The sequence below is a fragment of the Eucyclogobius newberryi genome, unplaced genomic scaffold, assembly GCF_026437365.1.
Source record: "Eucyclogobius newberryi isolate DKJ021-1_F unplaced genomic scaffold, fEucNew1.0.hap1 SCAF_9, whole genome shotgun sequence".
NCBI classification, from domain to species: domain Eukaryota; kingdom Metazoa; phylum Chordata; class Actinopteri; order Gobiiformes; family Gobiidae; genus Eucyclogobius; species Eucyclogobius newberryi.
In genome coordinates, this window is record NW_027316532.1 from 4,984,290 (window position 1) to 5,008,407 (window position 24,118).

General features: G+C 41.5%; 1 protein-coding gene across 1 annotated transcript in view; it reads right to left on the reverse strand.

The window, feature by feature from the left end:
* The window catches only part of LOC140353432 (inactive N-acetylated-alpha-linked acidic dipeptidase-like protein 2), a 440,212-nt gene that overhangs the window by 247,314 nt on the left and 168,780 nt on the right, over positions 1 to 24,118 (reverse strand). Inside the window, exons 2-4 of the mRNA XM_072437992.1 lie at positions 23,434 to 23,603; positions 19,838 to 20,006; positions 18,862 to 19,026 (exon numbers count right to left, since the gene is read on the reverse strand). Of these exons, the coding sequence (XP_072294093.1) occupies positions 18,862 to 19,026; positions 19,838 to 20,006; positions 23,434 to 23,596 (497 nt within the window). The 5' untranslated portion in view covers positions 23,597 to 23,603. The remainder of the gene's footprint in view (positions 1 to 18,861; positions 19,027 to 19,837; positions 20,007 to 23,433; positions 23,604 to 24,118) is intronic.

A 24,118-nucleotide genomic window follows, 5' to 3' on the forward strand; every position in this document is an offset into this window, starting at 1 on the left:
TGGTAATTACCCGCGGGCCTGGCACTCTGGGGGGACACTTTGCGCTCACCGTCATCCGATACGCCGCGCACGCTCCTCCATGCACCTGTAATTGAAATGAGATTGCCATGGCTCCCACTCGAGAGGACTAAACCACATTAAGAAAAGAGCTCGGGATTACTCATTGGGCCGCGAAGTGTCGAGGAGGGGGAGGGGAAAGTACAAGCTAATGCGCGCAAGTTAGTGATTAATGTCTTATAGCTATCATACAAATAATGAGCAGCGCAATCTCATCCATCCACCTGGCACGCAGGATACACCAGTTCTAATGACTTAAACCAACAATAAATAGTTCTCATCATGCGTATTGACTTACAGCTTCATTGACCCAATAATAAGACAATATAGCAGCGCGTAGCACACATCACCTCTGGGAATTGTTTATTGGAATAGCCAGATAGAATCAGGCACGAGGGCGACACTGTGAAATTAGTTTCTGAGGTGAACCTGTAAGCATGTTGTATGAAACGCTTTTATTTTAGGTATGCATTTAGTTTTCATTTAAAGAAGATATTATACTTTCGTTTAAAGTGATACAATATGAGGCGTATCATTATTTTATATTTTGAATAACAACAATGACCTAAAACTTATTTTCTAAAACATGGCTAAAGCTAGAGTAAACACTTATTTCACTTCTCTGCACGTCAAATCAATAACATCAGCAGCTTTTTACCATAAAAAAACATTAGGAAAATCAAAAGTATAGTGTCTAAGTGGAGAGACTTATCCATAAGACTTAAGTTCCTGCTCTTAACAGAGACACAGACACACAGACACAGACACAGACACACAGACACAGACACAGACACAGACACACAGACACAGACACAGACACAGACACAGACACACAGACACAGACACACAGACACACAGACACACAGACACAGACACAGACACACAGACACACAGACACACACAGACACACAGACACACACAGACACACACAGACACACAGACACAGACACACAGACACAGACACACAGACACACAGACACAGACACACAGACACAGACACACAGACACACAGAGACATAGACACAGACACACAGACACACAGACACACAGACACAGACACAGACTAAGACACACAGACACAGACACAGACACACAGACACAGACACACAGACACAGACACACAGACACAGACACACAGACACAGAGACACAGAGACACAGACACAGACACACAGACACACAGACACAGACACAGAGACAGACAGAGACGGACACAAACACACACACGGACACACACACAGACACACATATACACACAGACACACACACATATACACACACACACACACACACATATACACACACACACACACACACACATACACACACACACACACACACACATACACACACACACACACACACACACACACACACACACACACACACACACACACACACACACACACACAAACCAGTGGAAACAAGCCCTTAAAAACATCTCATTAAGTATGCGTATGCTACTGCTTATTTTATTTTGGCAATAAATACCAATTTGCATTCACCAAATCATTTTGAAATTCTTCACAAAAACATCTGGTATACAGAATTATTCATGTGGCATTTTGGACATTTTACCAAGAGCCAAAAACAGAAACAAAGAAACTCAAATGTTATCACCAGACAGTTTTCTACAGCACGCTCTTTACCTTTTAAATGATTATAAAATGTTATTCCTCATTTTCAGTATCCTCTCGGTATGTGTCATCATTCAAAAATAATCAGGCGAATATTAGAGTGTCCACATATTCTCTCTGTACAAAATACTTGAACATATGAAATGTTTTACGGCTCTCTTCGCATTCCCTCCACATCATCTGGAAACTTTGAATGTCACACACTTTTATTTCAAACCCATTGCACTGAAATTTCATCATAAAACTCTGAAATTACCTTTTGATGAAACCAAATGGTCTTCAAGTGCAACTGCTGCGTCTAAAAGTAGTGCGGACATTATACTGTGTAAAAAATAAAATGTTATTCAGAATATCAGAGGTGAGTTTGCTCAAATTGTGGTTAAATTAACTTTAAAAATATTTTCTGCTCATAAATGTGTATGATTTACATTGTTTTTTTCCCTGCAATCTTTCTCAGTTTGGCATTGGACTTCTCTATCTTGCAATGTGAGAAAAGTTACATGGTGCACCTTTAACAAGACCATAAAACTGTTTCATCCGCAATAATCACTTCTTTTTTTTAACCACTTGAAGTATCTATGAAATTACTTCAACATAGGATTTCAGCATTTTTGGACAATCTCTATATCAGGAATTTATAGCAATTAGGAATAAAAGGAATTAAATGGGAATAAACAGGTACTTGACACAGCTGAATGTTGTCTCAGAAGTGATGTACACAAGCATGACAACCAGAATTTGTGCAAATACACTTTACAACTTTATTTTGTATTGGATGGTTGTTAATGACAAATGTGACCACAAGGGCTTGATGAGGAAGACGTTTTAGACATTCAGGACCAACAACACATTTGTGACATGGTGTTATATTTGTGTCTTTCTCTCCCTTTTTTTCCCCTCTTGCCTCGTCTATATCTTCTCTCCTCGTCTCTCGTCTCTTCTCTCCCACTTTTCTTTCTCTTGGTCTTTTTTCTTCCCTGCACTCTCTCTCTTTTTCTTCTCTCAAGGCAAGGCAAGTTTATTCGTGGAACACAATTCATCCACGAGGCAATTCAAAGTGCTTCACACATCAAGAAAAAAATGCATTAAAATCACAAAGACATGACATCACACAACAGTTTAAGTCATGAAAAATCCTTTCAGTCATATGCACAGCTAAACAAAACTGTTTTTAGCTTGGATTTGAACATTGTCAGAGTAAAAGCCTGTCTCACATCTTCAGGAAGAATGTTCCAGATTTTAGCTGCATAAAACTGAAATGCAGATTCCCCATGTTTAGTCCTGACTCTGGCACCAGCAGGAGGCCTGTCCATGTTTAGTCCTGACTCTGGCACCAGCAGGAGGCCGGTCCATGTTTAGTCCTGACTCTGGCACCAGCAGGAGGCCGGTCCATGTTTAGTCCTGACTCTGGCACCAGCAGGAGGCCTGTCCATGTTTAGTCCTGACTCTGGCACCAGCAGGAGGCCGGTCCATGTTTAGTCCTGACTCTGGCACCAGCAGGAGGCCGGTCCATGTTTAGTCCTGACTCTGGCACCAGCAGGAGGCCTGTCCATGTTTAGTCCTGACTCTGGCACCAGCAGGAGGCCGGTCCATGTTTAGTCCTGACTCTGGCACCAGCAGGAGGCCGGTCCATGTTTAGTCCTGACTCTGGCACCAGCAGGAGGCCTGTCCATGTTTAGTCCTGACTCTGGCACCAGCAGGAGGCCGGTCCATGTTTAGTCCTGACTCTGGCACCAGCAGGAGGCCTGTCCATGTTTAGTCCTGACTCTGGCACCAGCAGGAGGCCGGTCCATGTTTAGTCCTGACTCTGGCACCAGCAGGAGGCCTGTCCATGTTTAGTCCTGACTCTGGCACCAGCAGGAGGCCGGTCCATGTTTAGTCCTGACTCTGGCACCAGCAGGAGGCCTGTCCATGTTTAGTCCTGACTCTGGCACCAGCAGGAGGCCGGTCCATGTTTAGTCCTGACTCTGGCACCAGCAGGAGGCTGGTCCATGTTTAGTCCTGACTCTGGCACCAGCAGGAGGCCGGTCCATGTTTAGTCCTGACTCTGGGCACCAGCGGGAGGCCGGTCCATGTTTAGTACTGACTCTGGCACCAGCAGGAGGCCGGTCCATGTTTAGTCCTGACTCTGGCACCAGCAGGAGGCCGGTCCATGTTTAGTCCTGACTCTGGCACCAGCAGGAGGCCGGTCCATGTTTAGTCCTGACTCTGGGCACCAGGAGGAGGCCGGTCCATGTTTAGTCCTGACTCTGGCACCAGCAGGAGGCCGGTCCATGTTTAGTCCTGACTCTGGCACCAGCAGGAGGCCGGTCTATGTTTAGTCCTGACTCTGGCACCAGCAGGAGGCCGGTCCATGTTTAGTCCTGACTCTGGCACCAGCAGGAGGCCGGTCTATGTTTAGTCCTGACTCTGGCACCAGCAGGAGGCCGGTCCATGTTTAGTCCTGACTCTGAGCACCAGCAGGAGGCCGGTCCATGTTTAGTCCTGACTCTGGCACCAGCAGGAGGCCGGTCCATGTTTAGTCCTGACTCTGGCACCAGCAGGAGGCTGGTCCATGTTTAGTCCTGACTCTGGCACCAGCAGGAGGCCGGTCCATGTTTAGTCCTGACTCTGGGCACCAGCGGGAGGCCGGTCCATGTTTAGTACTGACTCTGGCACCAGCAGGAGGCCGGTCCATGTTTAGTCCTGACTCTGGCACCAGCAGGAGGCCGGTCCATGTTTAGTCCTGACTCTGGCACCAGCAGGAGGCCGGTCCATGTTTAGTCCTGACTCTGGGCACCAGGAGGAGGCCGGTCCATGTTTAGTCCTGACTCTGGCACCAGCAGGAGGCCGGTCCATGTTTAGTCCTGACTCTGGCACCAGCAGGAGGCCGGTCTATGTTTAGTCCTGACTCTGGCACCAGCAGGAGGCCGGTCCATGTTTAGTCCTGACTCTGGCACCAGCAGGAGGCCGGTCTATGTTTAGTCCTGACTCTGGCACCAGCAGGAGGCCGGTCCATGTTTAGTCCTGACTCTGAGCACCAGCAGGAGGCCGGTCCATGTTTAGTCCTGACTCTGGGTACCAGCAGGAGGCCGGTCCATGTTTAGTCCTGACTCTGGGCACCAGCAGGAGGCCGGTCCATGTTTAGTCCTGACTCTGGCACCAGCAGGAGGCCGGTCTATGTTTAGTCCTGACTCTGGCACCAGCAGGAGGCCGGTCCATGTTTAGTCCTGACTCTGAGCACCAGCAGGAGGCCGGTCCATGTTTAGTCCTGACTCTGGCACCAGCAGGAGGCCGGTCCATGTTTAGTCCTGACTCTGGCACCAGCAGGAGGCTGGTCCATGTTTAGTCCTGACTCTGGGTACCAGCAGGAGGCCGGTCCATGTTTAGTCCTGACTCTGGGCACCAGCAGGAGGCCGGTCCATGTTTAGTCATATAGCACTAACATGTATGAGATGGTACTTCCTGGTTCTAGTCAGGACCTGAGTAGCAGCGTTCTGGATGTACTGCAGCTGTTTTACTGCTCGTTTCCAACTTGATTTGAAGGTTTTGGGCTGCATATCAGCTGACCTAACGGCAGCATGTAGAGGTTGAATAGAGTGGCTCCCAGGATTGACCCTTGGAGCCAGGGTCATGTGGTCTGTGACACAGTTACCAATTTCAACAAAGTACTTCCTGTCTTCCAGATAGGACCTTAACCAGTTTAGGGCAGTGCCATTGATGCCCACCCAGTCCTCTAGTCTCTGTAAGAGGATCCCATGATCGACAGTGTCAAAAGCAGCACTCAGATCTAACAGAATTAAGACTGAGGCTTTGCCCGTGTCAGTGTTCAGGCGGATGTCATTTGTCACCTTGACAAGAGCAGTCTCAGTTCTGTGATCAGGTCTAAAACCTGACTGAAAAACATCAAATGAGTTGTTTGTTAAGAGGAAATCTGTGAGCTGTTGTAAACAACCTTTTCAAGGACAAAAAATGGCAGATTAGAGATAGGCCGGTAATTACTCATTACTGCACCATCAAGACTGCTCTTCTTTAGGAGAGGCTTTATGACCGCAGTTTTCAAAGCCCTCTCTCCTTCCCTCTTTACTGCCCTCTCTCTTCTGCTCTCTCTCTCCTGAACTCTCGCGCCCTCTCTCCTGATCTCTCTTTTCTCCTCTATCTCCTGATTGCTCTCTTTTCTCCTTTCTCTCCTGCCCTCTTTTTAGTGTATCTCTTCTCTCTCTCCTGTCCTCCTTTTTGCATCTCTTTTCTTTCTCTCCTGTCCTGTTGATCTTTCTCTTCTTTCCTTTCTCTCCTAATCTCTATCCTGCCCTCTCTTTTGACGTCTCCCTTCTCTCTTTCTCGTGCCCTCGCTCCTGATCTATTTTCTCTCCTTTCTCTCCGTATCGCTCTCTTCTCTATCCTGTCCTCTCTTTTGGTGTCTCTCTTCTCTCTATCCTGTCCTCTCTTTTGATGTCTCTCTTCTCTCTATCCTGTCCTCTCTTTTGATGTCTCTCTTCTCTCTATTCTGTCCTCTCTTTTGGTGTCTCTCTTCTCTCTATCCTGTCCTCTCTTTTGATGTCTCTCTTCTCCCTCTCTCTCTCGTGCCCTCTCTCCTGATCTCTCTTCTCTCCTTTATCTCCTTATCTCTCTCCTCCCCTCTCTTCCTACCACTTGCTTGTGTTTGTTGTTGACTTTTTTGTAGCCTGAGGTTTTGTCTAAGGTCAGATGCCAGAGCCCATCGCGCCTCGCTCAGACGGAGAGCTGCTGCACTGACAGGTGTCACTTCTCATTTATTATCATAATGTCAGGGCCACACAACATCAATCCTCTCAGCAAAGGCCGAGAGTTCACACTCAGAGGGAAAATTGCACGGTATGCAAAGAATTTGACGAATCCATATTGTCATAAACACTGGGTACATTTAGATGGCCCAAACTACATCTAGAGGATTATCTACAGATGATCTGATTGTTGAAGTGTGTTTACCTGGCCTGAAAAGCTAAGACCACACGCTCTGACAATGTTTTACAAAGACGTTTCGGTCTGGAATCCTGTCCTGCCGCTTGATTAAAAAGGGTGTGAGTGACAGGCAGATTAACCAATAGAGAAATGCATGGTCTATTTCTAAACAAACAAAGCAGGTTTTGAAGAAAAAAGGTCACAAAAATAACACTAAGAGGACTAAGAAACAGTGCAGATTTCAGCAGTCAACTAGAAATGCACTAAACTCTGTAAATCTGAGGTGAAGATATATGAAGATATATATTTTGTTCTGAATGTTACGAGGATATTTGAGAGGATATGTCTTACGCAATTGAGAAACACGTGATGCAAACTAGTGCCTGTGGTTGGGCCGCTCCATGTTAGAAGAGTTTTTTTGACGCCCCTTATGGTCCAGATCCAGACCCTTCTACATTTAAACAGAATGTAAAAGGCACTTGCTAATAAACTGTGTACGTTGTGATTTAATAACATTGTTCTGTTTGTTTTCACCTTTTGTAAAAGGTAAATGTATATTTGTGTCTATATGTGTGATCATCAAGTCTCATCTCGTACCACAAGATCTCACGAGATTTCATCCCATCCTGGTGTGTGAGCAGTAAATCTGGAATTTGTAAATTAAACAGATTTAAGAATTGAGAAAATATGTCTCATTATAGTCTTCATTTTAGAATTGGTCAGATTTGGATATTATATATTATTGCATTGTGACTGTAATATAATCAGAACAATTGTGACTATTCTACTATTAAATCAATTGTATTTTACAAATCGTCAATATTAAAATAAATTGTAAAACACATTCCATAAGGCCTTTTATAACAAAGGCAGTGATATTATTGAATCAAAATGTAAAAAAAAGTAATAATGAAAAAACACATAGGCCTGCTGTGTGGGTTCATTACCATTTAACACTTACTTAAAGGCGCAATGGACGATTTTTCGGCGATTTGAGAACGCAGGTGGAAGTGCACATGCCACTCCCCCGTGCCCATGCCACTCCCCCGTGAGGACTGATACAACACACACGTGCATTCGTTTATTAGTACAACGGAGCGCATCACATCGCTCGTCTCCCGTAGATTTCTGTCCACTTCTGCGTCAGCTCCAACTGTCTTTCTCCGTCTTCATTTTGCCCCGTACACTGAGGGAACTATATTATGATAGATCCATGCGCTTAGGCACGCGGAAACGTGGGGACGAACCGCACGCGGCTGCAGGTGAGCGGTAGGTGCGTTTTATGATTGATACTTGGCAGGACTAATGATTTATCCACGCCACGAGGATTGCTGAAAAAAATCGTCCATACCACCTTTAATTGTAAAAATCTTAAATAATAGACTTTATTTTTTGTAAATTTTTCCTACCAAGAAGCCTACAATAAACATGTTTACCTTTATCTAGTAAAACATGTATAACAGATTTTGTTTAATGTACAGTAGAAAGAATTATTTAACTTTTGACAAAATAATCATTACTAAAGTAATTGTTTGTTGCAGACAGTCCTAAAAAATATATGCAAATATTTCCTAGACATAGCATCAGAATTGACCAAGAGCTCAACTTAAAACCGCGTATGCTCCAAAGTTTATGCATAGTTTACGACAGTGTGCTCACTGTCCTCCCTGAACTTAGTAAATCTTTATCACTTTTACTGCATGAACATACACAATTTTATATGGACTTAAAACTCCACACCAGCCCTGCTTTAATAAAGTCTTTACTGCCGGTTGCTAACTTCAGTGACCGGGCCAGAGCTGTAAACGTGGGGGGAAATGAATGCGCTGCCTGGTTTTATTAGCATGTGCATGAGAGCATGGCTGATCCCAATCCTCCCTTACATTTACTCAAATGCAGCCCACGCACATTAAAAACGTCCACCGCACTGACGAGCTCTAACAACGCGGAAGATAATCACCCAAATCCTCAAGATGTCAAAATAAAAGAGATTAAAATACAAAAGACGTAAAATATGAAAAACAACCATATAAAAATACACATTTGTTGATAAAAATAGATTCAAATCATGATCATCATACACTCACACAACATAATCATTCTATGCAAGGTGCTAGAAGCTCTAATCACTGAGCTACTAAAACATAAATGAAATAATGCAAACCCCTGCGTCACTTTATTAAAATTTCAGTAGTAGTTATAGTCACTATCAGTCAAAACACACCTAAACACACCTTTTTATTCAGCTTAAAAATGTAAAGTGTCTTGTTCTACAGTTGTTCTTTTAACTCCTGGATCCACCTCAACAACTGAAATACAATTCTGCTTTATTATCAATTTATGCTGCTAGAAGTGTGGATTTATGTAGCAAAGAAGAAAAAATCCTATAGCATTATAAATATTTTATATTTTGGATTCAGATTCCTCAAATTTGCCTCTCTTTACTTTGTTGGCAGCACTTCAAACCTTCTCACGAGGAAGTCTCCTGAAATGGTTTTCATTTCCCTGAACATCTCCACGGAGACAAGCAGGTGGCACATCCCCTTCAGAAAAGTTACAAAGTGAACCTTGTTTTATTGATTTAGCCTAAATTACCGTAGAGGGAGTAAATATGCCGTGTCCACTGAAAGGCGAACAATTGAGAATGAAATAATCCGTGACTATTTTTGAGTGTCTCATATTTGTCAATTTACACAGTCCATTTACTAATTTTATTTGTCGTGATTACGGACCAATTTCAATCAAAATTGACACATGCTGCTTCATCAACCCACTGTAATTAGCGTGCCAATTTTCTAATGAGCAGTTGTGGATGGCCCACTGCGAACACAAGCCAAAGAGGACAAAGCAAGGAACACACAGAAAATAACAGCCTTTGGTAAATTACTTCCTTGATGAAAGAAAAGAACCACGCATCAGACAGAGGGCACTCAAACTCTGGTCTACAATCAGTGGTCCACCTTCACTCTAAAGCTCTAAATTTGAAGATTCTTTGTACATTTACATGGTCAGTAAAAAACAGATAACTAGAATAATCAGATAACCGAATAATTGGATTCGATTTTTGGTGTGTGTTTAAATGCACAAGAGAAATCATCAAATTTAATCAAATCAACAGCAAACGTGTAATTTCAACAATTTTAGCTGTTTTTTAGCAGGAGCAGCTGTTGTATTTGGAGAAAGTACAATGCATTTTAATATAACGCCACAGGTATGAACAATGAGAAAGAAATCAGATTACTCGCATCAGATGTATTTGTTTACATGACATTTCATGAATCTGAGAACTCCAGGAATCAAATAATTATAAAAATGTTTGGTCTGCATGGAAGCAAAATCCATAAGAAAGAAAGGTTTGAAATTAAGTAAATAAAGAAAATACTAATACTACTATAAAAGTATTAGTATTTTATAGAGCTGGGTTGAAAAAATCGATTTTCCGATTTTTAATCGATTCGCATATTAATGACCGATTATCAATTCGTACGTCCAAAGATCAATTTTTTTTTTTTTTTTTAAATTAAAATTATTTTCTACATTTCCCTCAGTGAACTTCAATCTACCTTCAAGAAAGATAATTCAGGACTCCTGGATGATCTTTCTTGAAGGTAGATTGACCCTTAACCTTTTCATCAGTCTTCCATCAGTAACTACCAATACTTGTAAGATTTGCTGTTTAATATTGATATTATACTAGATTTAATATGTTGCTTCTCTACACAGTCATGAAGTGAAGGAAACGGTTCAAATACATTTTTCATTTTCAATAACATTAACCCCCGGATCGACTCGAAATCGGATCAAATCGTAAATCAGATCGAAATCGGAGCGAATCGGATGGAATCTGAGAAAATCGGAAAAAATCGATATTGAAACGTAAAAATTGGAATCGAATCGATTCTTGAAATTTGAATCGAAACCCAGCTCTAGTATTTTAGTTTACAACAGCCTCCTCAAACCGCGGTCACAACCTCAAAGTCAGACAAATGCTAATTTAGTCCTTAGCAGCTGTGTGAGAGTGAAACTGACACAGAACAATAGAGTAAAATGTACCAAAACTAGTCAAACTAACAAGGAAACAACTCTAGGGAACAGCACGAGTCCAGGGCAGGTTTCAGACTGTAACTCCTTCCATGTGGCAAGACTCATCTAGTGCTTTAGGGCAGTATACATATATGTTAGCTCCACGGATCAGTACCTTCAGATTGAAAATTGGCAGCCAAAATGTATTTCTACTTGGGATGAAAAGATTCTCAGATATTATCGAATCGACACTGGTGGTTCAATGCGATTTGCGTGTTGGGTTCAATTCTCACATGTTCCTCCATGCGCCCTGTGCTGACATCTTGGTGTGGCAGGGAAAGGTTAAGCCCGCAGTCCTTTTGCAGGCTTAACCGTGTCTGGTGTGTGAATGGATGAATGGTTCCTTGATGTAAAGCGCTTTGAGTGCTTCGAAGGTAGAAAAGTGCTGTATAAATGTGACCATTTTTTTACCATTATAAGTGTTGTCTGTTGTCGCAGTAGATAAGGATCCAAACCCTTAATTCCTGTGTTCTTGAAGTATCAACCTTTTTCATTTTCAGTTTGATGCGCTGTTTACACTGAGTACATCTGAGTATATCTGAGTATATCTGAGTACATCTGAGTATATCTGAGTATATCTGAGTACATCTGAGTATATCTGAGTATATCTGAGTATATCTGAGTACATCTGAGTACATCTGAGTATATCTGAGTATATCTGAGTACATCTGAGTATATCTGAGTACATCTGAGTACATCTGAGTACATCTGAGTATATCTGAGTACATCTGAGTATATCTGAGTACATCTGAGTATATCTGAGTATATCTGAGTACATCTGAGTACATCTGAGTACATCTGAGTACATCTGAGTATATCTGAGTACATCTGAGTGTATCTGAGTATATCTGAGTACATCTGAGTACATCTGTCTCTGAGTTCAGCCTGGCCCACAGTTGATGGTCCCCAGATGAAGCAGCTCATGTTGTTGGCTCTGTAAGTACTGCCCTCCCTGCAGTTCTACACCACTCAAGACCTCCAGCACCGAGGGGACTGAGAGACTGAGGCCTTCACATCCTGTCACCAGCCTGGCACCAGTCCAAAGAACTGCTCTGGCACCAGTCCATGGCACTGCTCATGGCCTCGAACAGTCAAGGAGTAGCTGTGGTGTAGCTATTAAAACAATTATATAAAATATATATATACATGCGCATGATAGAAATGATAATAAAATAACAATAATAATCATCATTAGTGGTGCACCGATATGGACATTATGGGAAAAGCTTTGGCTGAAAACCTCTAATAGGTCAATATTTTGTAAATGTTGTTATGTTACTTAAAACACTTTGTATAATTGGGGGGAAAATAAGGAAAAGGTTTGAGATGACGTATGTAGCAATATGTTAAGTTAAGATATAGGTAGGCTATTGGCTATAATAGGATTATTATGAATCAGCCTGCACACTTTTCCAGTCTGTGAATCTGCTGTTTTATGTAGATTGCTTTTCAGACTTAAGTGTCTCTCTGACCTCTCCAGTCCGTGTTGCTCCGCCTCCTCCTGTAACAGGATTTTTAGATCAATATTGCGGTTTACAATGAATAAAATGTTAAATTATAAATAATAAAGCGTCTCATGTTTTAAATACAGTTTAATACTATGTACTTATACACTTTTTTTAAAGGTAGGGATAATGGTTTAATCAAATTTGCTATGGTCTGCACATATTAACTGAGAAAGTGCAACTTACAAAAAACAAATACAAATGCTTTAAATATATATTTTTAATTATTGCAATTTACCACCCAAGTCTGGGTTTTGCCACAATCCACATGTTTTTCTTGACATCGCGATTAAAAAGACCCAAGAATATCAATTGTCAAGGAATGGAAATGACTGACTCTCGATTGAAACTCAATGAATCGCACTGTGTTAATCTAATTTACAGGTCAGCTTGGTTAAGGGGTATTTCCTTTATTGTTGCATCACACTCAAAAGAACAAACTTGTCCCGCATCAACATGGGCCAATATCTGATCGTGATATTCATCTCCTTCCTCACAACTCCATCCAAACATCCTTCACAGCAATTACAGACGCAGCTTAAACCTTCTTTAGCTTCACCCCAGAGGACCTCTCCGAAGGCGCCGCTTTTCCTCACATCTTCAGATCGGGTTTCCGAATACCGCTCCTTATGTTGCCGTCTAAGCGTCAAGTCATTACAGTTGCATAATTAGCAACCAGCCTAAGCTAGCATGATCAACAACAGCAGGGAACCATCTTTTCGGGATTTTGCGCCTAATCCAGAGTCTCTTAGGTTGCTGTGCCGATTACACCGAACTTTGAAGTGGAAAAAAGGGTTGAGTGTTTTTTCATCAGTGAGAGAAGGAAGTGGTTTTGAACAGATGTCAGAAAATGCATGGTAACTGATTGACAAGGCAAATTTGAGGCAGAATAATACAAATTATTCGATGCTACTCCACGGCAAGTTGGAACAAAAAAACATGTTCTGATATGTTAAAATAAATATGGGAATGGAAATTGGTTCAAAACAACATGTAAGTGATTTTTGGTAAGTGTGGTCTTTCTTTTACCTGGAGAACAACATTAAACAACACTTAAAGATGTTTTATTGTTTCATTTAATCCCCTTTTATCCATAGCTTTATATGGGACATTGTAGCTTCAAAGGTAATTTTCTCCAACTGCCATTTCTCCCATAGAAGCACTGGCACACACCAAACTTTACTTTCTTTTACCTAACAAGGATCAAACATAAGTATGTGTTAGTTTGCTATTTTTATGTCAGATTAATCGTTTTTTTCCGAACTATAAATCGCACTGGAGTATAAATCACATTTTGTGGGGAAATTTATTTTATAAAATTCAGGACCAAGAACAGACATTTCATCTTGAAATGCAATTTGAAATAATAAAATAATAATGTGCAATTTGCACAATTTTTACACATAAAATGCCTTATTTATACGAACACGTTCTTCACTATCGCCCCCCGAGACAACTGCTGTTGTGATTTTGGGCGGTACAAAAATAAATGGAATTGAATTGAACTGAACTGAACACATTACACAATGAAAAACTTGTCTCAAGGAAGGAGAATCCTGAGATAAATACATTACATGTTTTCATCATGATTTGTATTACTCATTGTTGCATCATTGGCCATTGGACTCGTACTGGAATACATTTGTCTATTTCAGCCAAAACTGTTGTTCAGTTGGGCAGTGATGATGAATAATATCTGAATACAGTAATAATATCTTTTAGTTCTGGTGCGAGAGCTTCCAAAGTTACCGCTACCTTCACAGTTTACTTCCGGCATCTTGAACAAGGCTCTTAGTTGCTGGGTTGACCAGAATGAACCAGCAGATCGCACAATTAGAGCTGGATTTCCAACAGTGAATTTTGATTAATACAATTCTAAATAGGTCATTATAATATTATTCAGGTTTCCCAATGTAGAAAATTCACTTTGAAAGAACACATTGAACACAAGAAACTTTGATTTGAAGATCAGCACAACGGAGAGCTCCTACATACTGAATTACACGAGAGTCAAAAAGCATATGTATTTCACTGATTAATTGGATATGACGCTGGACAATATGTTTTCTACCAGATTTAACTTGTTTTGAAGGTACGTACATTTGAAAAATAAACTCTGCAAATAGTCAATTTATGGGAACCTGCAGCTGTTATAGCAACACAAATCTGGTTCCAATGAGGAAAATCCTTCATTATTATCTGGAACGTTATTGTAATCTACGCAAAAAACATAGCAACCGTTTGTTTAAAAAAAAAAGAAAAAAAAAGGCATTTGTTGATTTTACCATTTTTGCCCACAGATATGGAATCTGTGTAGTGTGATAAAATTAAAAAAAAAAAAATTTCTAGTTGGAAGAAAATTGGGTTTCAGCTGCAAACATAGTTGTTTAAAGCTTCACTCACATTGTTTGATGAATCCTTTTGAGTACGTCCACTCCCTCTGAGCCTCAAAAAAAGAACTCGATTTGTGGGTGAAACGTAGAGCTTGGAAGTCTCCTGTGCTGTTTATTTAAGTCCATGAATAATCACCAGACTCACTTGGAGAATTTCTGCCTCAAAGCGCATTTAGTACAACTGTGTCCATACTACATTAGCCTGTTGGGGGTAAGCTAGCATTTCCTTATCTTGCCATGGTAATTCCCTATGCTGCCAATAGATGGAGTACTTACACAGCACTTGATGAGGGCTCACCTTACACTGAAACTCACACTGACTCAGGGATATTGGCATGAACTGTAACACTCTGTGGTACACGCCGATCTAGAGCATCACAAACAGGCTCAATGGGGACATGTCCACTGCTGTGCCATTCATCCACAACCATCACCTCATGTTGCAGCCTGACAGTGCACAGCCACGTGATGCAAGGATCTGTACACAATTCCTGGAAATGGAAAAAAATCCCAGTTTTTGTCATGCCTAGTAGACTCACCGGACCAGTCACCAGCGTGTTTGAGACGCCCTGGGTTGTATAAACGACATATATGGACTTATTTCCTCTAATTTGGAGCATTATAGAAAACTATGAATTTTGGGCTACCAGTCAGACTAAGAAAAAAATCTTGTACAAAAAAGTATCTCCACAGATCTGACCTGTGGCCTCACCTGCTTGTCTCCATGGAGATATAAAGTTTTACAACATATCATAATATCTGCCCTGTCACAGTCATACAACCCACATATGCTTTACATACTTAGAATGGCGTTATTGGGTTATTTCAGCTACCCATTTGTTAAAGCCTCAAACACAGTATTTTAGCATGAATAAAGCAGACTTGAAAACAGCTGACCACACTCATGTTTGTATCTCGCGGCCCTTGACAGAAGTCTGATTGCAGTGTCTAAAGTTGCCATTTTACGCACAAAACAGGGAAACGCATGAGACCACCCGACACAGGCGGTGAACCAAACAGTGCCAAGCCCTCATTTATTACACACCATTGTGCAGTTAAAATAAGCACGTACATCGCTGCACTGATGTTACGCCACATAAACATCACCTTCCTCCTCAGTGTCCATTAAGAAGGGCTGGGTTACTCGTGTGTGTTACAAGCGGCTATCCCAGTGACAATGCTCCTGATGTGAATGCATTTTAGAAAACTTTCACTTAATGTAGCCATTTTTGTATCCTTTCTTTTGCATGGATGTAGACACAGGGCTTCAGACCATTCAGGCCTATTTTGGTGCAGCCAGTTGCGAGAAAGCCCAACTGCAATGTCAGCATGTTTTCAAGCTAAATCCTGAATGCTGCTCTCGTGGTTTTCCGTTGTGCTACTGCTGCATGTGTGTGAGTCAAGTGGCTAGTCCTTTGTCCGTTTGGCTCTTGGAGATCTGAAGAAATTATATTTCCAAAGTCCAGAAGGACTTAATCCGTCCTCCCTGTGCGCTCCTGGTCCCTGGTCCACCTGTTGACACCCTCGCTCCCTCTCTGAGCGTGGCCTGAGAGTCAGCTGCTCACGGTGGGTTCCAGGGCCACATAATTGTCCGCCTGCAGCGCTCTGGCTGTGTTTCACGCTAATTAACGTATTGTCAAACAACAATAAATTTAAAAAGTGGGGGGGAAAATCTTAAATTTATAGAAATAAATTCTCACATTGAATATAGAATTTGTGTAAAAACAGCAAAAATGTTTTATGTCATAAATCTTAAACATAACTCAAAATATTTATATTTATACAGCAACAAAATCTTGTTCAGTACAAGATTAGAAAGTTTTGTGTGTGTAGGTGCTACTTGAACTGATCTTTTAATCACATCTGATCGTTATGTCCTATCATTAGGTGCAGATTTCAAAATATTATCATTTCCATATGAAAGCCTATGCGTTTAGAGAGAAAATAACCCAAAAAGATTGGGAGCTAGGCTAGGCTAAGTTGGGAGCTAGGCTAGGCTAGCGCAATGCTATCACCGCGGAGCTGCAGAGTGGACTGTTTTTGACTGTCGGAGGTTTGAGGATTTTCAAACCAGGATTCCTAAACTAGCGCAAATGAAGCTAAATGCTACTCAAGGTATGTTTTTGATAACAGAACAATGTTAGAACGTTTTTAAAAGTTCAAGAAAGTCATTAAAAAAAAGAATATGTGCCTGTCCTTTAATGTTCTGAAATCTGTTGACAGTTTTGAAGGCTTAGATTTGAAATAAACTTGAGACTCACAGAGAGCGAGTGGGGGAGCTTCCGCAGGAGTCAGAGTGTCAAATCCAGTTATCAGTGAGAGACACATGTGACTGTCTGAAGCCTGTTTTGTCCACTCTTTTGTATCAGTGCTTTTGTGTTTGCTGATAACATTGCGCGGCAGGTGGACAGGGCTTATCGCTGCCTGTCTGTGTCTCTGTAGTTCATGCCAGGGGAGAGACATTTTGAGCAAAGACTGATTGTGGTTTCCAAAAAATTCTAACATGAAATTGAACACAAAAAAAAAAACACTAGAACAAAACATGCATCGTAAATAGCATACATGTTTCAGCCATAGGAAAAGGAGACATATTCAGGTATTTTGAACTGTCTAAACCAGATTAGTAATAAAAACAGATCCATTGACTTCCTGTTCCAAACCGCAAAACTGATAAGCCCCGCCTCTTCGTAACAAGCAGCAGATTGTCTACCTTTTTTTATGTGGAAAAGCAGCTGCGTGACATTTTACAACTCTAGGCAGGGATAGGGGGTAGGTGAAAACAGGATTTTTTTGAACAATTGAGCCTCAGTTTCAGGACAATACAGACAGGTGGGTAGAGTCGCGAAAGATTGTACTTAAGTAAGAGTGAAGTGACATCAAAATAATATTCCTCAAGTAAAAGTGCAAAGTAGTCCAAGAAATGACTTGGTAGTAAAAGAGTACTTGGAAACTGGTGGGAACTTACTCCAGCAACAGAGTAATTGTAACGGTGCGTTCGGACAATGGTCTCAAAGCGTCAAGTTTACATCCACAGTCAGTGCGGACTCGCGTTCATGGCGTCCAGCATCTTTGCGGCGTGTCCTGAGCATCGTTGGCAGTGTGCTTCTCGCATTTCAAACGTTTGACACGGCACATTTTAAGAGTTAAAGCGTCGGACATCGGAGGTATACAAAGCTGAACTCGCCGACGCGCTCCAGTGACGTACCTACAGAAGAAGATGGCCCAAAACAAAACAAAAAACACACTGACAAAAATGGATGATAAATGAATTGTGGCTGTGTGTAACGCAAATACACCAAAGCCACTCGCTCAACCTGGTCTTCCATCGCGGGGAAACACAAAAAATACAACTCAGCCGCGAATGTGCAGGTGCAGGTCAGTGTATTTTTCAGACATGCGTCCAAGAAGAGCCTGTCATCAAGAGGCATAGGCGTCCAACTAAGGGCACGGATTTCATATCACAGTCTTAACGCAGAATCAGAGTGCAGTTGATGTATTTGAAGGATAAAAGATTAAATAATGCACAACATCTATTTTTTTTAAAGAATGGACATGTGGTGGAAAAATGTAATGTCTTTGCCTGATGCCATAGAACTTAGGTCAGCATATGTTTAACATCTGGGTCACACTTATTATGACTCTGTATGCAGACGTCCCTGGGTAAACAGACTGACAGCTGCGGATCCAAGGATGTCTCGCATGCGGTAGAACATTGAGCGTGTGTCTCTGCAATATGTTTAGACTGGTTTTGTGCATACGTGGCACCTGTTGTGCCTTAACAAGCTGAACTCAATGTTTGCTCTGGTCAGATCAGGGAGGGACAGAACGGCAAATGTCAGGGAGAGCTTTTTTGGCTGTGCACGGCTAAAATAAAGAACCACTTTTGAACAAGACAACTTGGTTATATTTTGCCTCATTTTCTCTGTCATTTGTTATAGAATAGTTTCCGCAACAGACACAAACCGAATCATAAGACAAAAGTTCAAATCATTCAAAATAACATAAACCTTTTGTCACTTACTTACTCAATCTGGGAAGAGTAACCAACAGTTTACTCAAGTAAGAGCACTGTTTAGCATGTTTATACCCACTCACTTGTAAGGCAGACATATAAACAGACAAGAATTTGGGATCCACCCTCACTTCCGCTGAGATCAAGTGGTAGATCCCGAATGAGGTAATGAACACCCTTGTTCTAAATGGTGACCATGCCAACATGTCAAGAAGCAGATTCATGTATTGGGGAGTGTGTACTCGGGACACTGACCTTTGTAATGCTTCTATCTTCTCCGCAGTGATCCTGGTGAGCAGCTCCTCCAGCAGGTCTGAGCTCTCAGGTGGGAGGGCTTTAGCTTTGACTGACGCCGGGGAGTGGATGAACCAGCCAATCAAGAGGCCCAAGACAAACAGAGCCACACCCGCTACAAAATATCTACAGCACAAAACAGAAGCAAGTGAAGGGCAGTGCCATATAGTAAAAATATGTCTTGCAATATTTATTTGATCCATAGGTAGCTATTCTCACCTAAAGTATAATAACGTTGTCCGTATTAGACATTTTGGATTGGTACAGTCCGAAAGTCTCGATTGAACCGTTCCGTTAAGGGGTCACGCAACACTTTAGCTAAGGACAAGCTGAGCACCAGAACAAGAGGAGATGATCATGGGAAAACAAGAAGGCAAAAAGCAGATCCAAGCAGAAAATAAGGGCCATCACCAAGGGCTGACTTGATCTTGTGATAAATGTTAAGTTTTATGTTGAGCTGACAGACAGACAAAACAAAGCTAATGCATGTTAGCATCAGCTGTTTCCTGTTTATTGACGCAATCGTGTAAAGACCAAAAACGTAATATCTCCAGCGCATCAGCCAAACCAGATGCATTATGTAAAGAGAAGTTAGAAAGCAGTGTAGAGACGCAGAGAAGTGTAATACATGCAGAAAAAGCTGATGTTTAACCAAGTTTCCTGTTTACTCTAGCTTTAGGCACGTGTTACAGCACAGGAATTACTAAAGGTCTTTTTGAGAATTGCTGAGATCAGTCTTATATGGGACATTTTTAATTGAGGTACGGTTTAATTGTAATTATTAGGAAAACATGTCAGTTGCTTATGAAGCAATGTGCCGAAGAGCTCCAAGAAGAACTGCTGTAGGTACCAGTCTAGGGCAGCATGAACTCATTTTGACTGATACTACCTCTGCTACTACTATAACCACTAACAATAACATGTGCAATCCACACACCTGAGCAGGAAGCATTGCAGCCTCCTCTGGCCCTTGTTTCCCGGGGCCCTAGTGAAGTGGGAGATGTAGTTTGGATCTTCCTGAAGTCGCTCGAACCGTCCGTGCGGCGAGACAGACACGGAGGGAGGGATGGGCTCCATAAACTCTGGGTCAGGGTCTGGACCTGGGTCTAGAAAAGGCAAAGGAATATCCTATCATCACACTTAACTATTGATTTATGTCGTGTTCCAGTTGTCCTCTGAGAGTTCCTCTATGAGGCCTTACATTCAGAACCCGGTTTATCTGAGTTTGAAAATCCAACATGGCTGCCCCCTGTGTTGACGTGTTAAAATATGAATGTTTTCTTCTCTTCTCTCCACTGCTGTCTGTGAACCTGCTCCAGCGCCGCCTTTGCCCCCTACAGTTAAAATTACACTCCTATGCTCTGTTATGCTAATGTTGCTAACGTTTAGTTAATACGAACCTTGAGTAAAGAAAGGCAGAAATTCACTCTCACTCTTGATTTATAAACTGTAAATGTAACAACAATGTCCAGGTTAATAAATTAACTTAAATTGATAGAGCCTTTTGGCTGATGTGTGTACTTTTTAGGTTGTTACACTACATGAATTATCCTATACTGCTTTACTTTACAAGGCCGTTAGCATGTACGATCTCCACAAAACACTTTTACACATGGTAATATTTTCTACAACTCACGTGTGGTTGAGTGGTGATAATCACCAAAACAGCCCTGGATTTTCATAGTTTGTGATGTTTGGAGGCTAATGCATTAGAGTTTATACATGGAAAGGTACCAGGCTTTTTTCTTCTTCTTTACAAACACTGGAAGAATCTAGAGCTGCAAGATTAGTCTTAAAATGAAATACAAATGGTAATTTAAACGTATACATGTTGTACATAGCAAATCACAAACACATATCTTTGTGAATAGGAAGTAAGTATAGCATTTTTTTGGGGGGAAAACAACACAATCCTTTTCAAGGCTCATTTGTGCTCCAAGGTACATAAACAGACCTCTGCGTTCAGGTCTGTGTTCTGTTAAATAACCACCAGAGGGCAGAAGGAAGAGCAACAAGAAAAACAAACATGGAGGTGCCCACGTCATTTGTTGGAAAATAAAATAAAGTGAGATAATAATGTGTTTTGCCCCCACTTTTACGCTGTGTTCACTACTGTCCCACATTCATCATTTCATTACTATTCAACCCTATATGAGCATACACTGTATATAGCACCACTTTTTTTTAAAGTTACTTACAAAATTGCGTCTGAAACTTGGTTCAAAAAGATGTTCCACTGTGTTAAAAACCACAGCTGAAACAAAAGACCATGAACTCGCCCCAGGTTCAAAAATTAAGTCTTGTGTTAGTGTAGCAGTTCATATTTCAGTCTTCTCCCAAATGTTAAAGGTGTACTTTGTAACTTATCATAATGTTACTGCTTTCTGAATATCTTACATTTAGCACATTAGGTTTAGGCATTTTTATTGCTATTAAAAATTGCGCCACATGTTTGTCCCCTAATACTAAACACAAATGTAACTGCATTACTTGTCAGACAAATCAGTTATTTTGTCATAGTTGTTCACTCAATAATGATTTCCTTTCAACTGTAAAACAATTACTCGTGTGTGGAAGCGGCAGCACATTCCAAAGTTAAAGCGTGAATCCAGATTTGTGATTCAAAAAGCTGGAGATGGAGAGAAGCTGGAGGTGGCTTTTGGAGTTTTGTCTGTGGAGCTGCAGGTCCTCTCTCTCCTCGCGTTAAATAAAGCATTGTCTTTTCCTACAGTGACGTTTGTTTCAAAGGCTCTGCGTCTGCACAGTTTCTCTTCAAAGCTTTGAAAGAACAGACGTGGCTGGAGACATTTTGCTGAAAATAATCCAAAAGCCGTGACTAGATTTTTTCAGTCAGAATTTATTTTGTGCAACAGTTGAGGAAGTGAACTTCATTAAGTGTAATATGACCATCTGTATCTGGGGCTATTCTGTCCTGGTGTGAACAAAAAACACAGTGTACAACGGCAATGAAGTGTCGCTTTAATAAAACTTTAAAATTTTAACACAACAGATAAAAGTGCATATTATTAAATTGTACACCAATGTACATTCATTCATTTTATACCGCGTGTTCCCGTTAGTTAGGGATCGTGGATGACTGGAACCTATCCCAGCATACAAATAAATGTACCTTGTCACATGGATATTAATTAAATTTATCTTTGACCTCAATATGTACGTTCATATTTGTTTGAACCAATGGGATAAAAGTCTGAACACGTAACCTAGCTTAAAACAGAAAGATGCTCCGTGTACAGAAGCACAGGACTGAATCACAGCTCGGATTTTACCTTACATATTATTTGCAAATAAAATATCAATTCATCAATACAGCACCGATCCGCATGCCAATCTCCCTTTCCATCCTTCCCTCACTCGTGAACAAGACCCCGAGATACTTGAACTTCTCCACTTGGGGCAAGGACTCCCCACCCAGCAGGAGAAGGCAAGACACCTTTTTTCCGGTCGGGAACCATGGCCTTAATGTTTGTGCATTCAGTTTGTATCCAGACGTTGGACCAATATCATGAAGGAATGTATCACATTAGGTATGAAACTTTCTGGTTTGGTCAAAAACAGACATCATTTGCATAGCAGGCAATTTTATGTTCTGTCCCATCAATTGAGAAACCATAAATTGTTTCCAATTCAAGTCTAATATATTGGGAACAATAGAGTGGACCAAGCACTACCCTGTCTCACCCCTCTTTTCAAAGTTAGTGGGCCTGTCAAGTTAGGGGGCCTGTCAAGTTAGTGGGCCTGTCAAGTTAGTGGGCCTGTTAACTTAGTGGGCCTGTCAAGTTAGTGGGCCTGTCAAGTTAGTGGGCCTGTCAAGTTAGTGGGCCTGTCAAGTTAGTGGGCCTGTCAAGATGATGTTGGTAAGTCTTAAGGAGCGTTCACACCGCCGCGTCCAATTCGCGCCCGACACAGGAGTTGGACGCCTGTACATTTAAAGGCAAACACCTTGTCCAAAAAATAAACTCACCAGACGCAGACGCGCTCTGACTGCTTTTGAGTCAAAGATTATATGAGTTTGGTCATTAAGTGCACTCGGAGTTGTCTGTGTTTGCAAACGTAGAGACACTTACATGCAGCAGGAATACAAAGAGATAGGTACTTCTCCAAGTGTGCAATGGAAGATTTAAGATTTCTATCAAGACACCTCAGTTATAGTTCCTTGGTCAACATGTACTCACTCTTTAAGCCCAGCAAAGATGGCAAACTACGTTCCAGATGTAGACCAATGCTAGTTTTGTATGTTAAAGTAAAAAGTGAAAACTACCTGACCTTCAATGTGTTTATCTGTGCTGCTGAGAGAAAATCACTTGTGAGGCACTCAACCCGCCCCCTACAACTAGTGTGTGTGAATGGATGACTGCTTTCCTTGATGTAAAAGTGCTTTGAGTGCCTTGAAGGTGCTAAAGCACTATATAAATGTGACCATTTAGCATTTTTACTAGAGTGGTTAGGGAGAAAGGACTGGTTCAGTTTGGCAATTTAGTGTATTATGAGTTTTCTGTGAGAGTGTCCGACCTGCTCTTGGACAGTCCACGTGTTGCATCTGCAGCCTCTCCAGGTCTGGTACAGCCTCAGGGAGCTCCTCTTTGTCCAGGTCCCAGTCCAGCTCCAAGGCCCCGCGGCACACCTCCCCCACCAGAGGTCCCCCTTGGGAGTCACACACCTTTCTGTAGGCCATAGCAGCCCTGCAAACCAAAAGATTGAGTCGTGAGTTATGGAACCAACCGTAATTCAATTGTTCGGATAAAAAGTCACAAATATTGCACATTCCAGTTAAGTATTTTGATATATCACATAAGATGAAAGATGTGGAAAAAGTTAAGCATTAAGTCCAGATTTCTAGATTTCAAAGAGGTTTGGTAGTTGAGAAGGAGGGTCAAAGAACAGGAGAGCTTGGGACATTTGTCTAAGGACACAGGATGCTGGGACACTGCCCCTCGAGGAAACTGCTGATGTGATTTTGGGAGTTACAAAAATAAATTTGAAAATAAAATTGAATTGAAGTCTGTTGCTGTACATAAAATTGGTCTTTTTTTCCACTTAATTGAAACAATTGATTATGAATTCAAACCCATTGAGGGCAAAAAGTTATGACAGATTAATGGAAGTTATTCAATGTGTTTTCAAAAAGTAAAACCCTTAAAACTTACAGTGGCACAGACCATATATCCCCAAAACCTGAGGGGAAAGTTTGGGACAA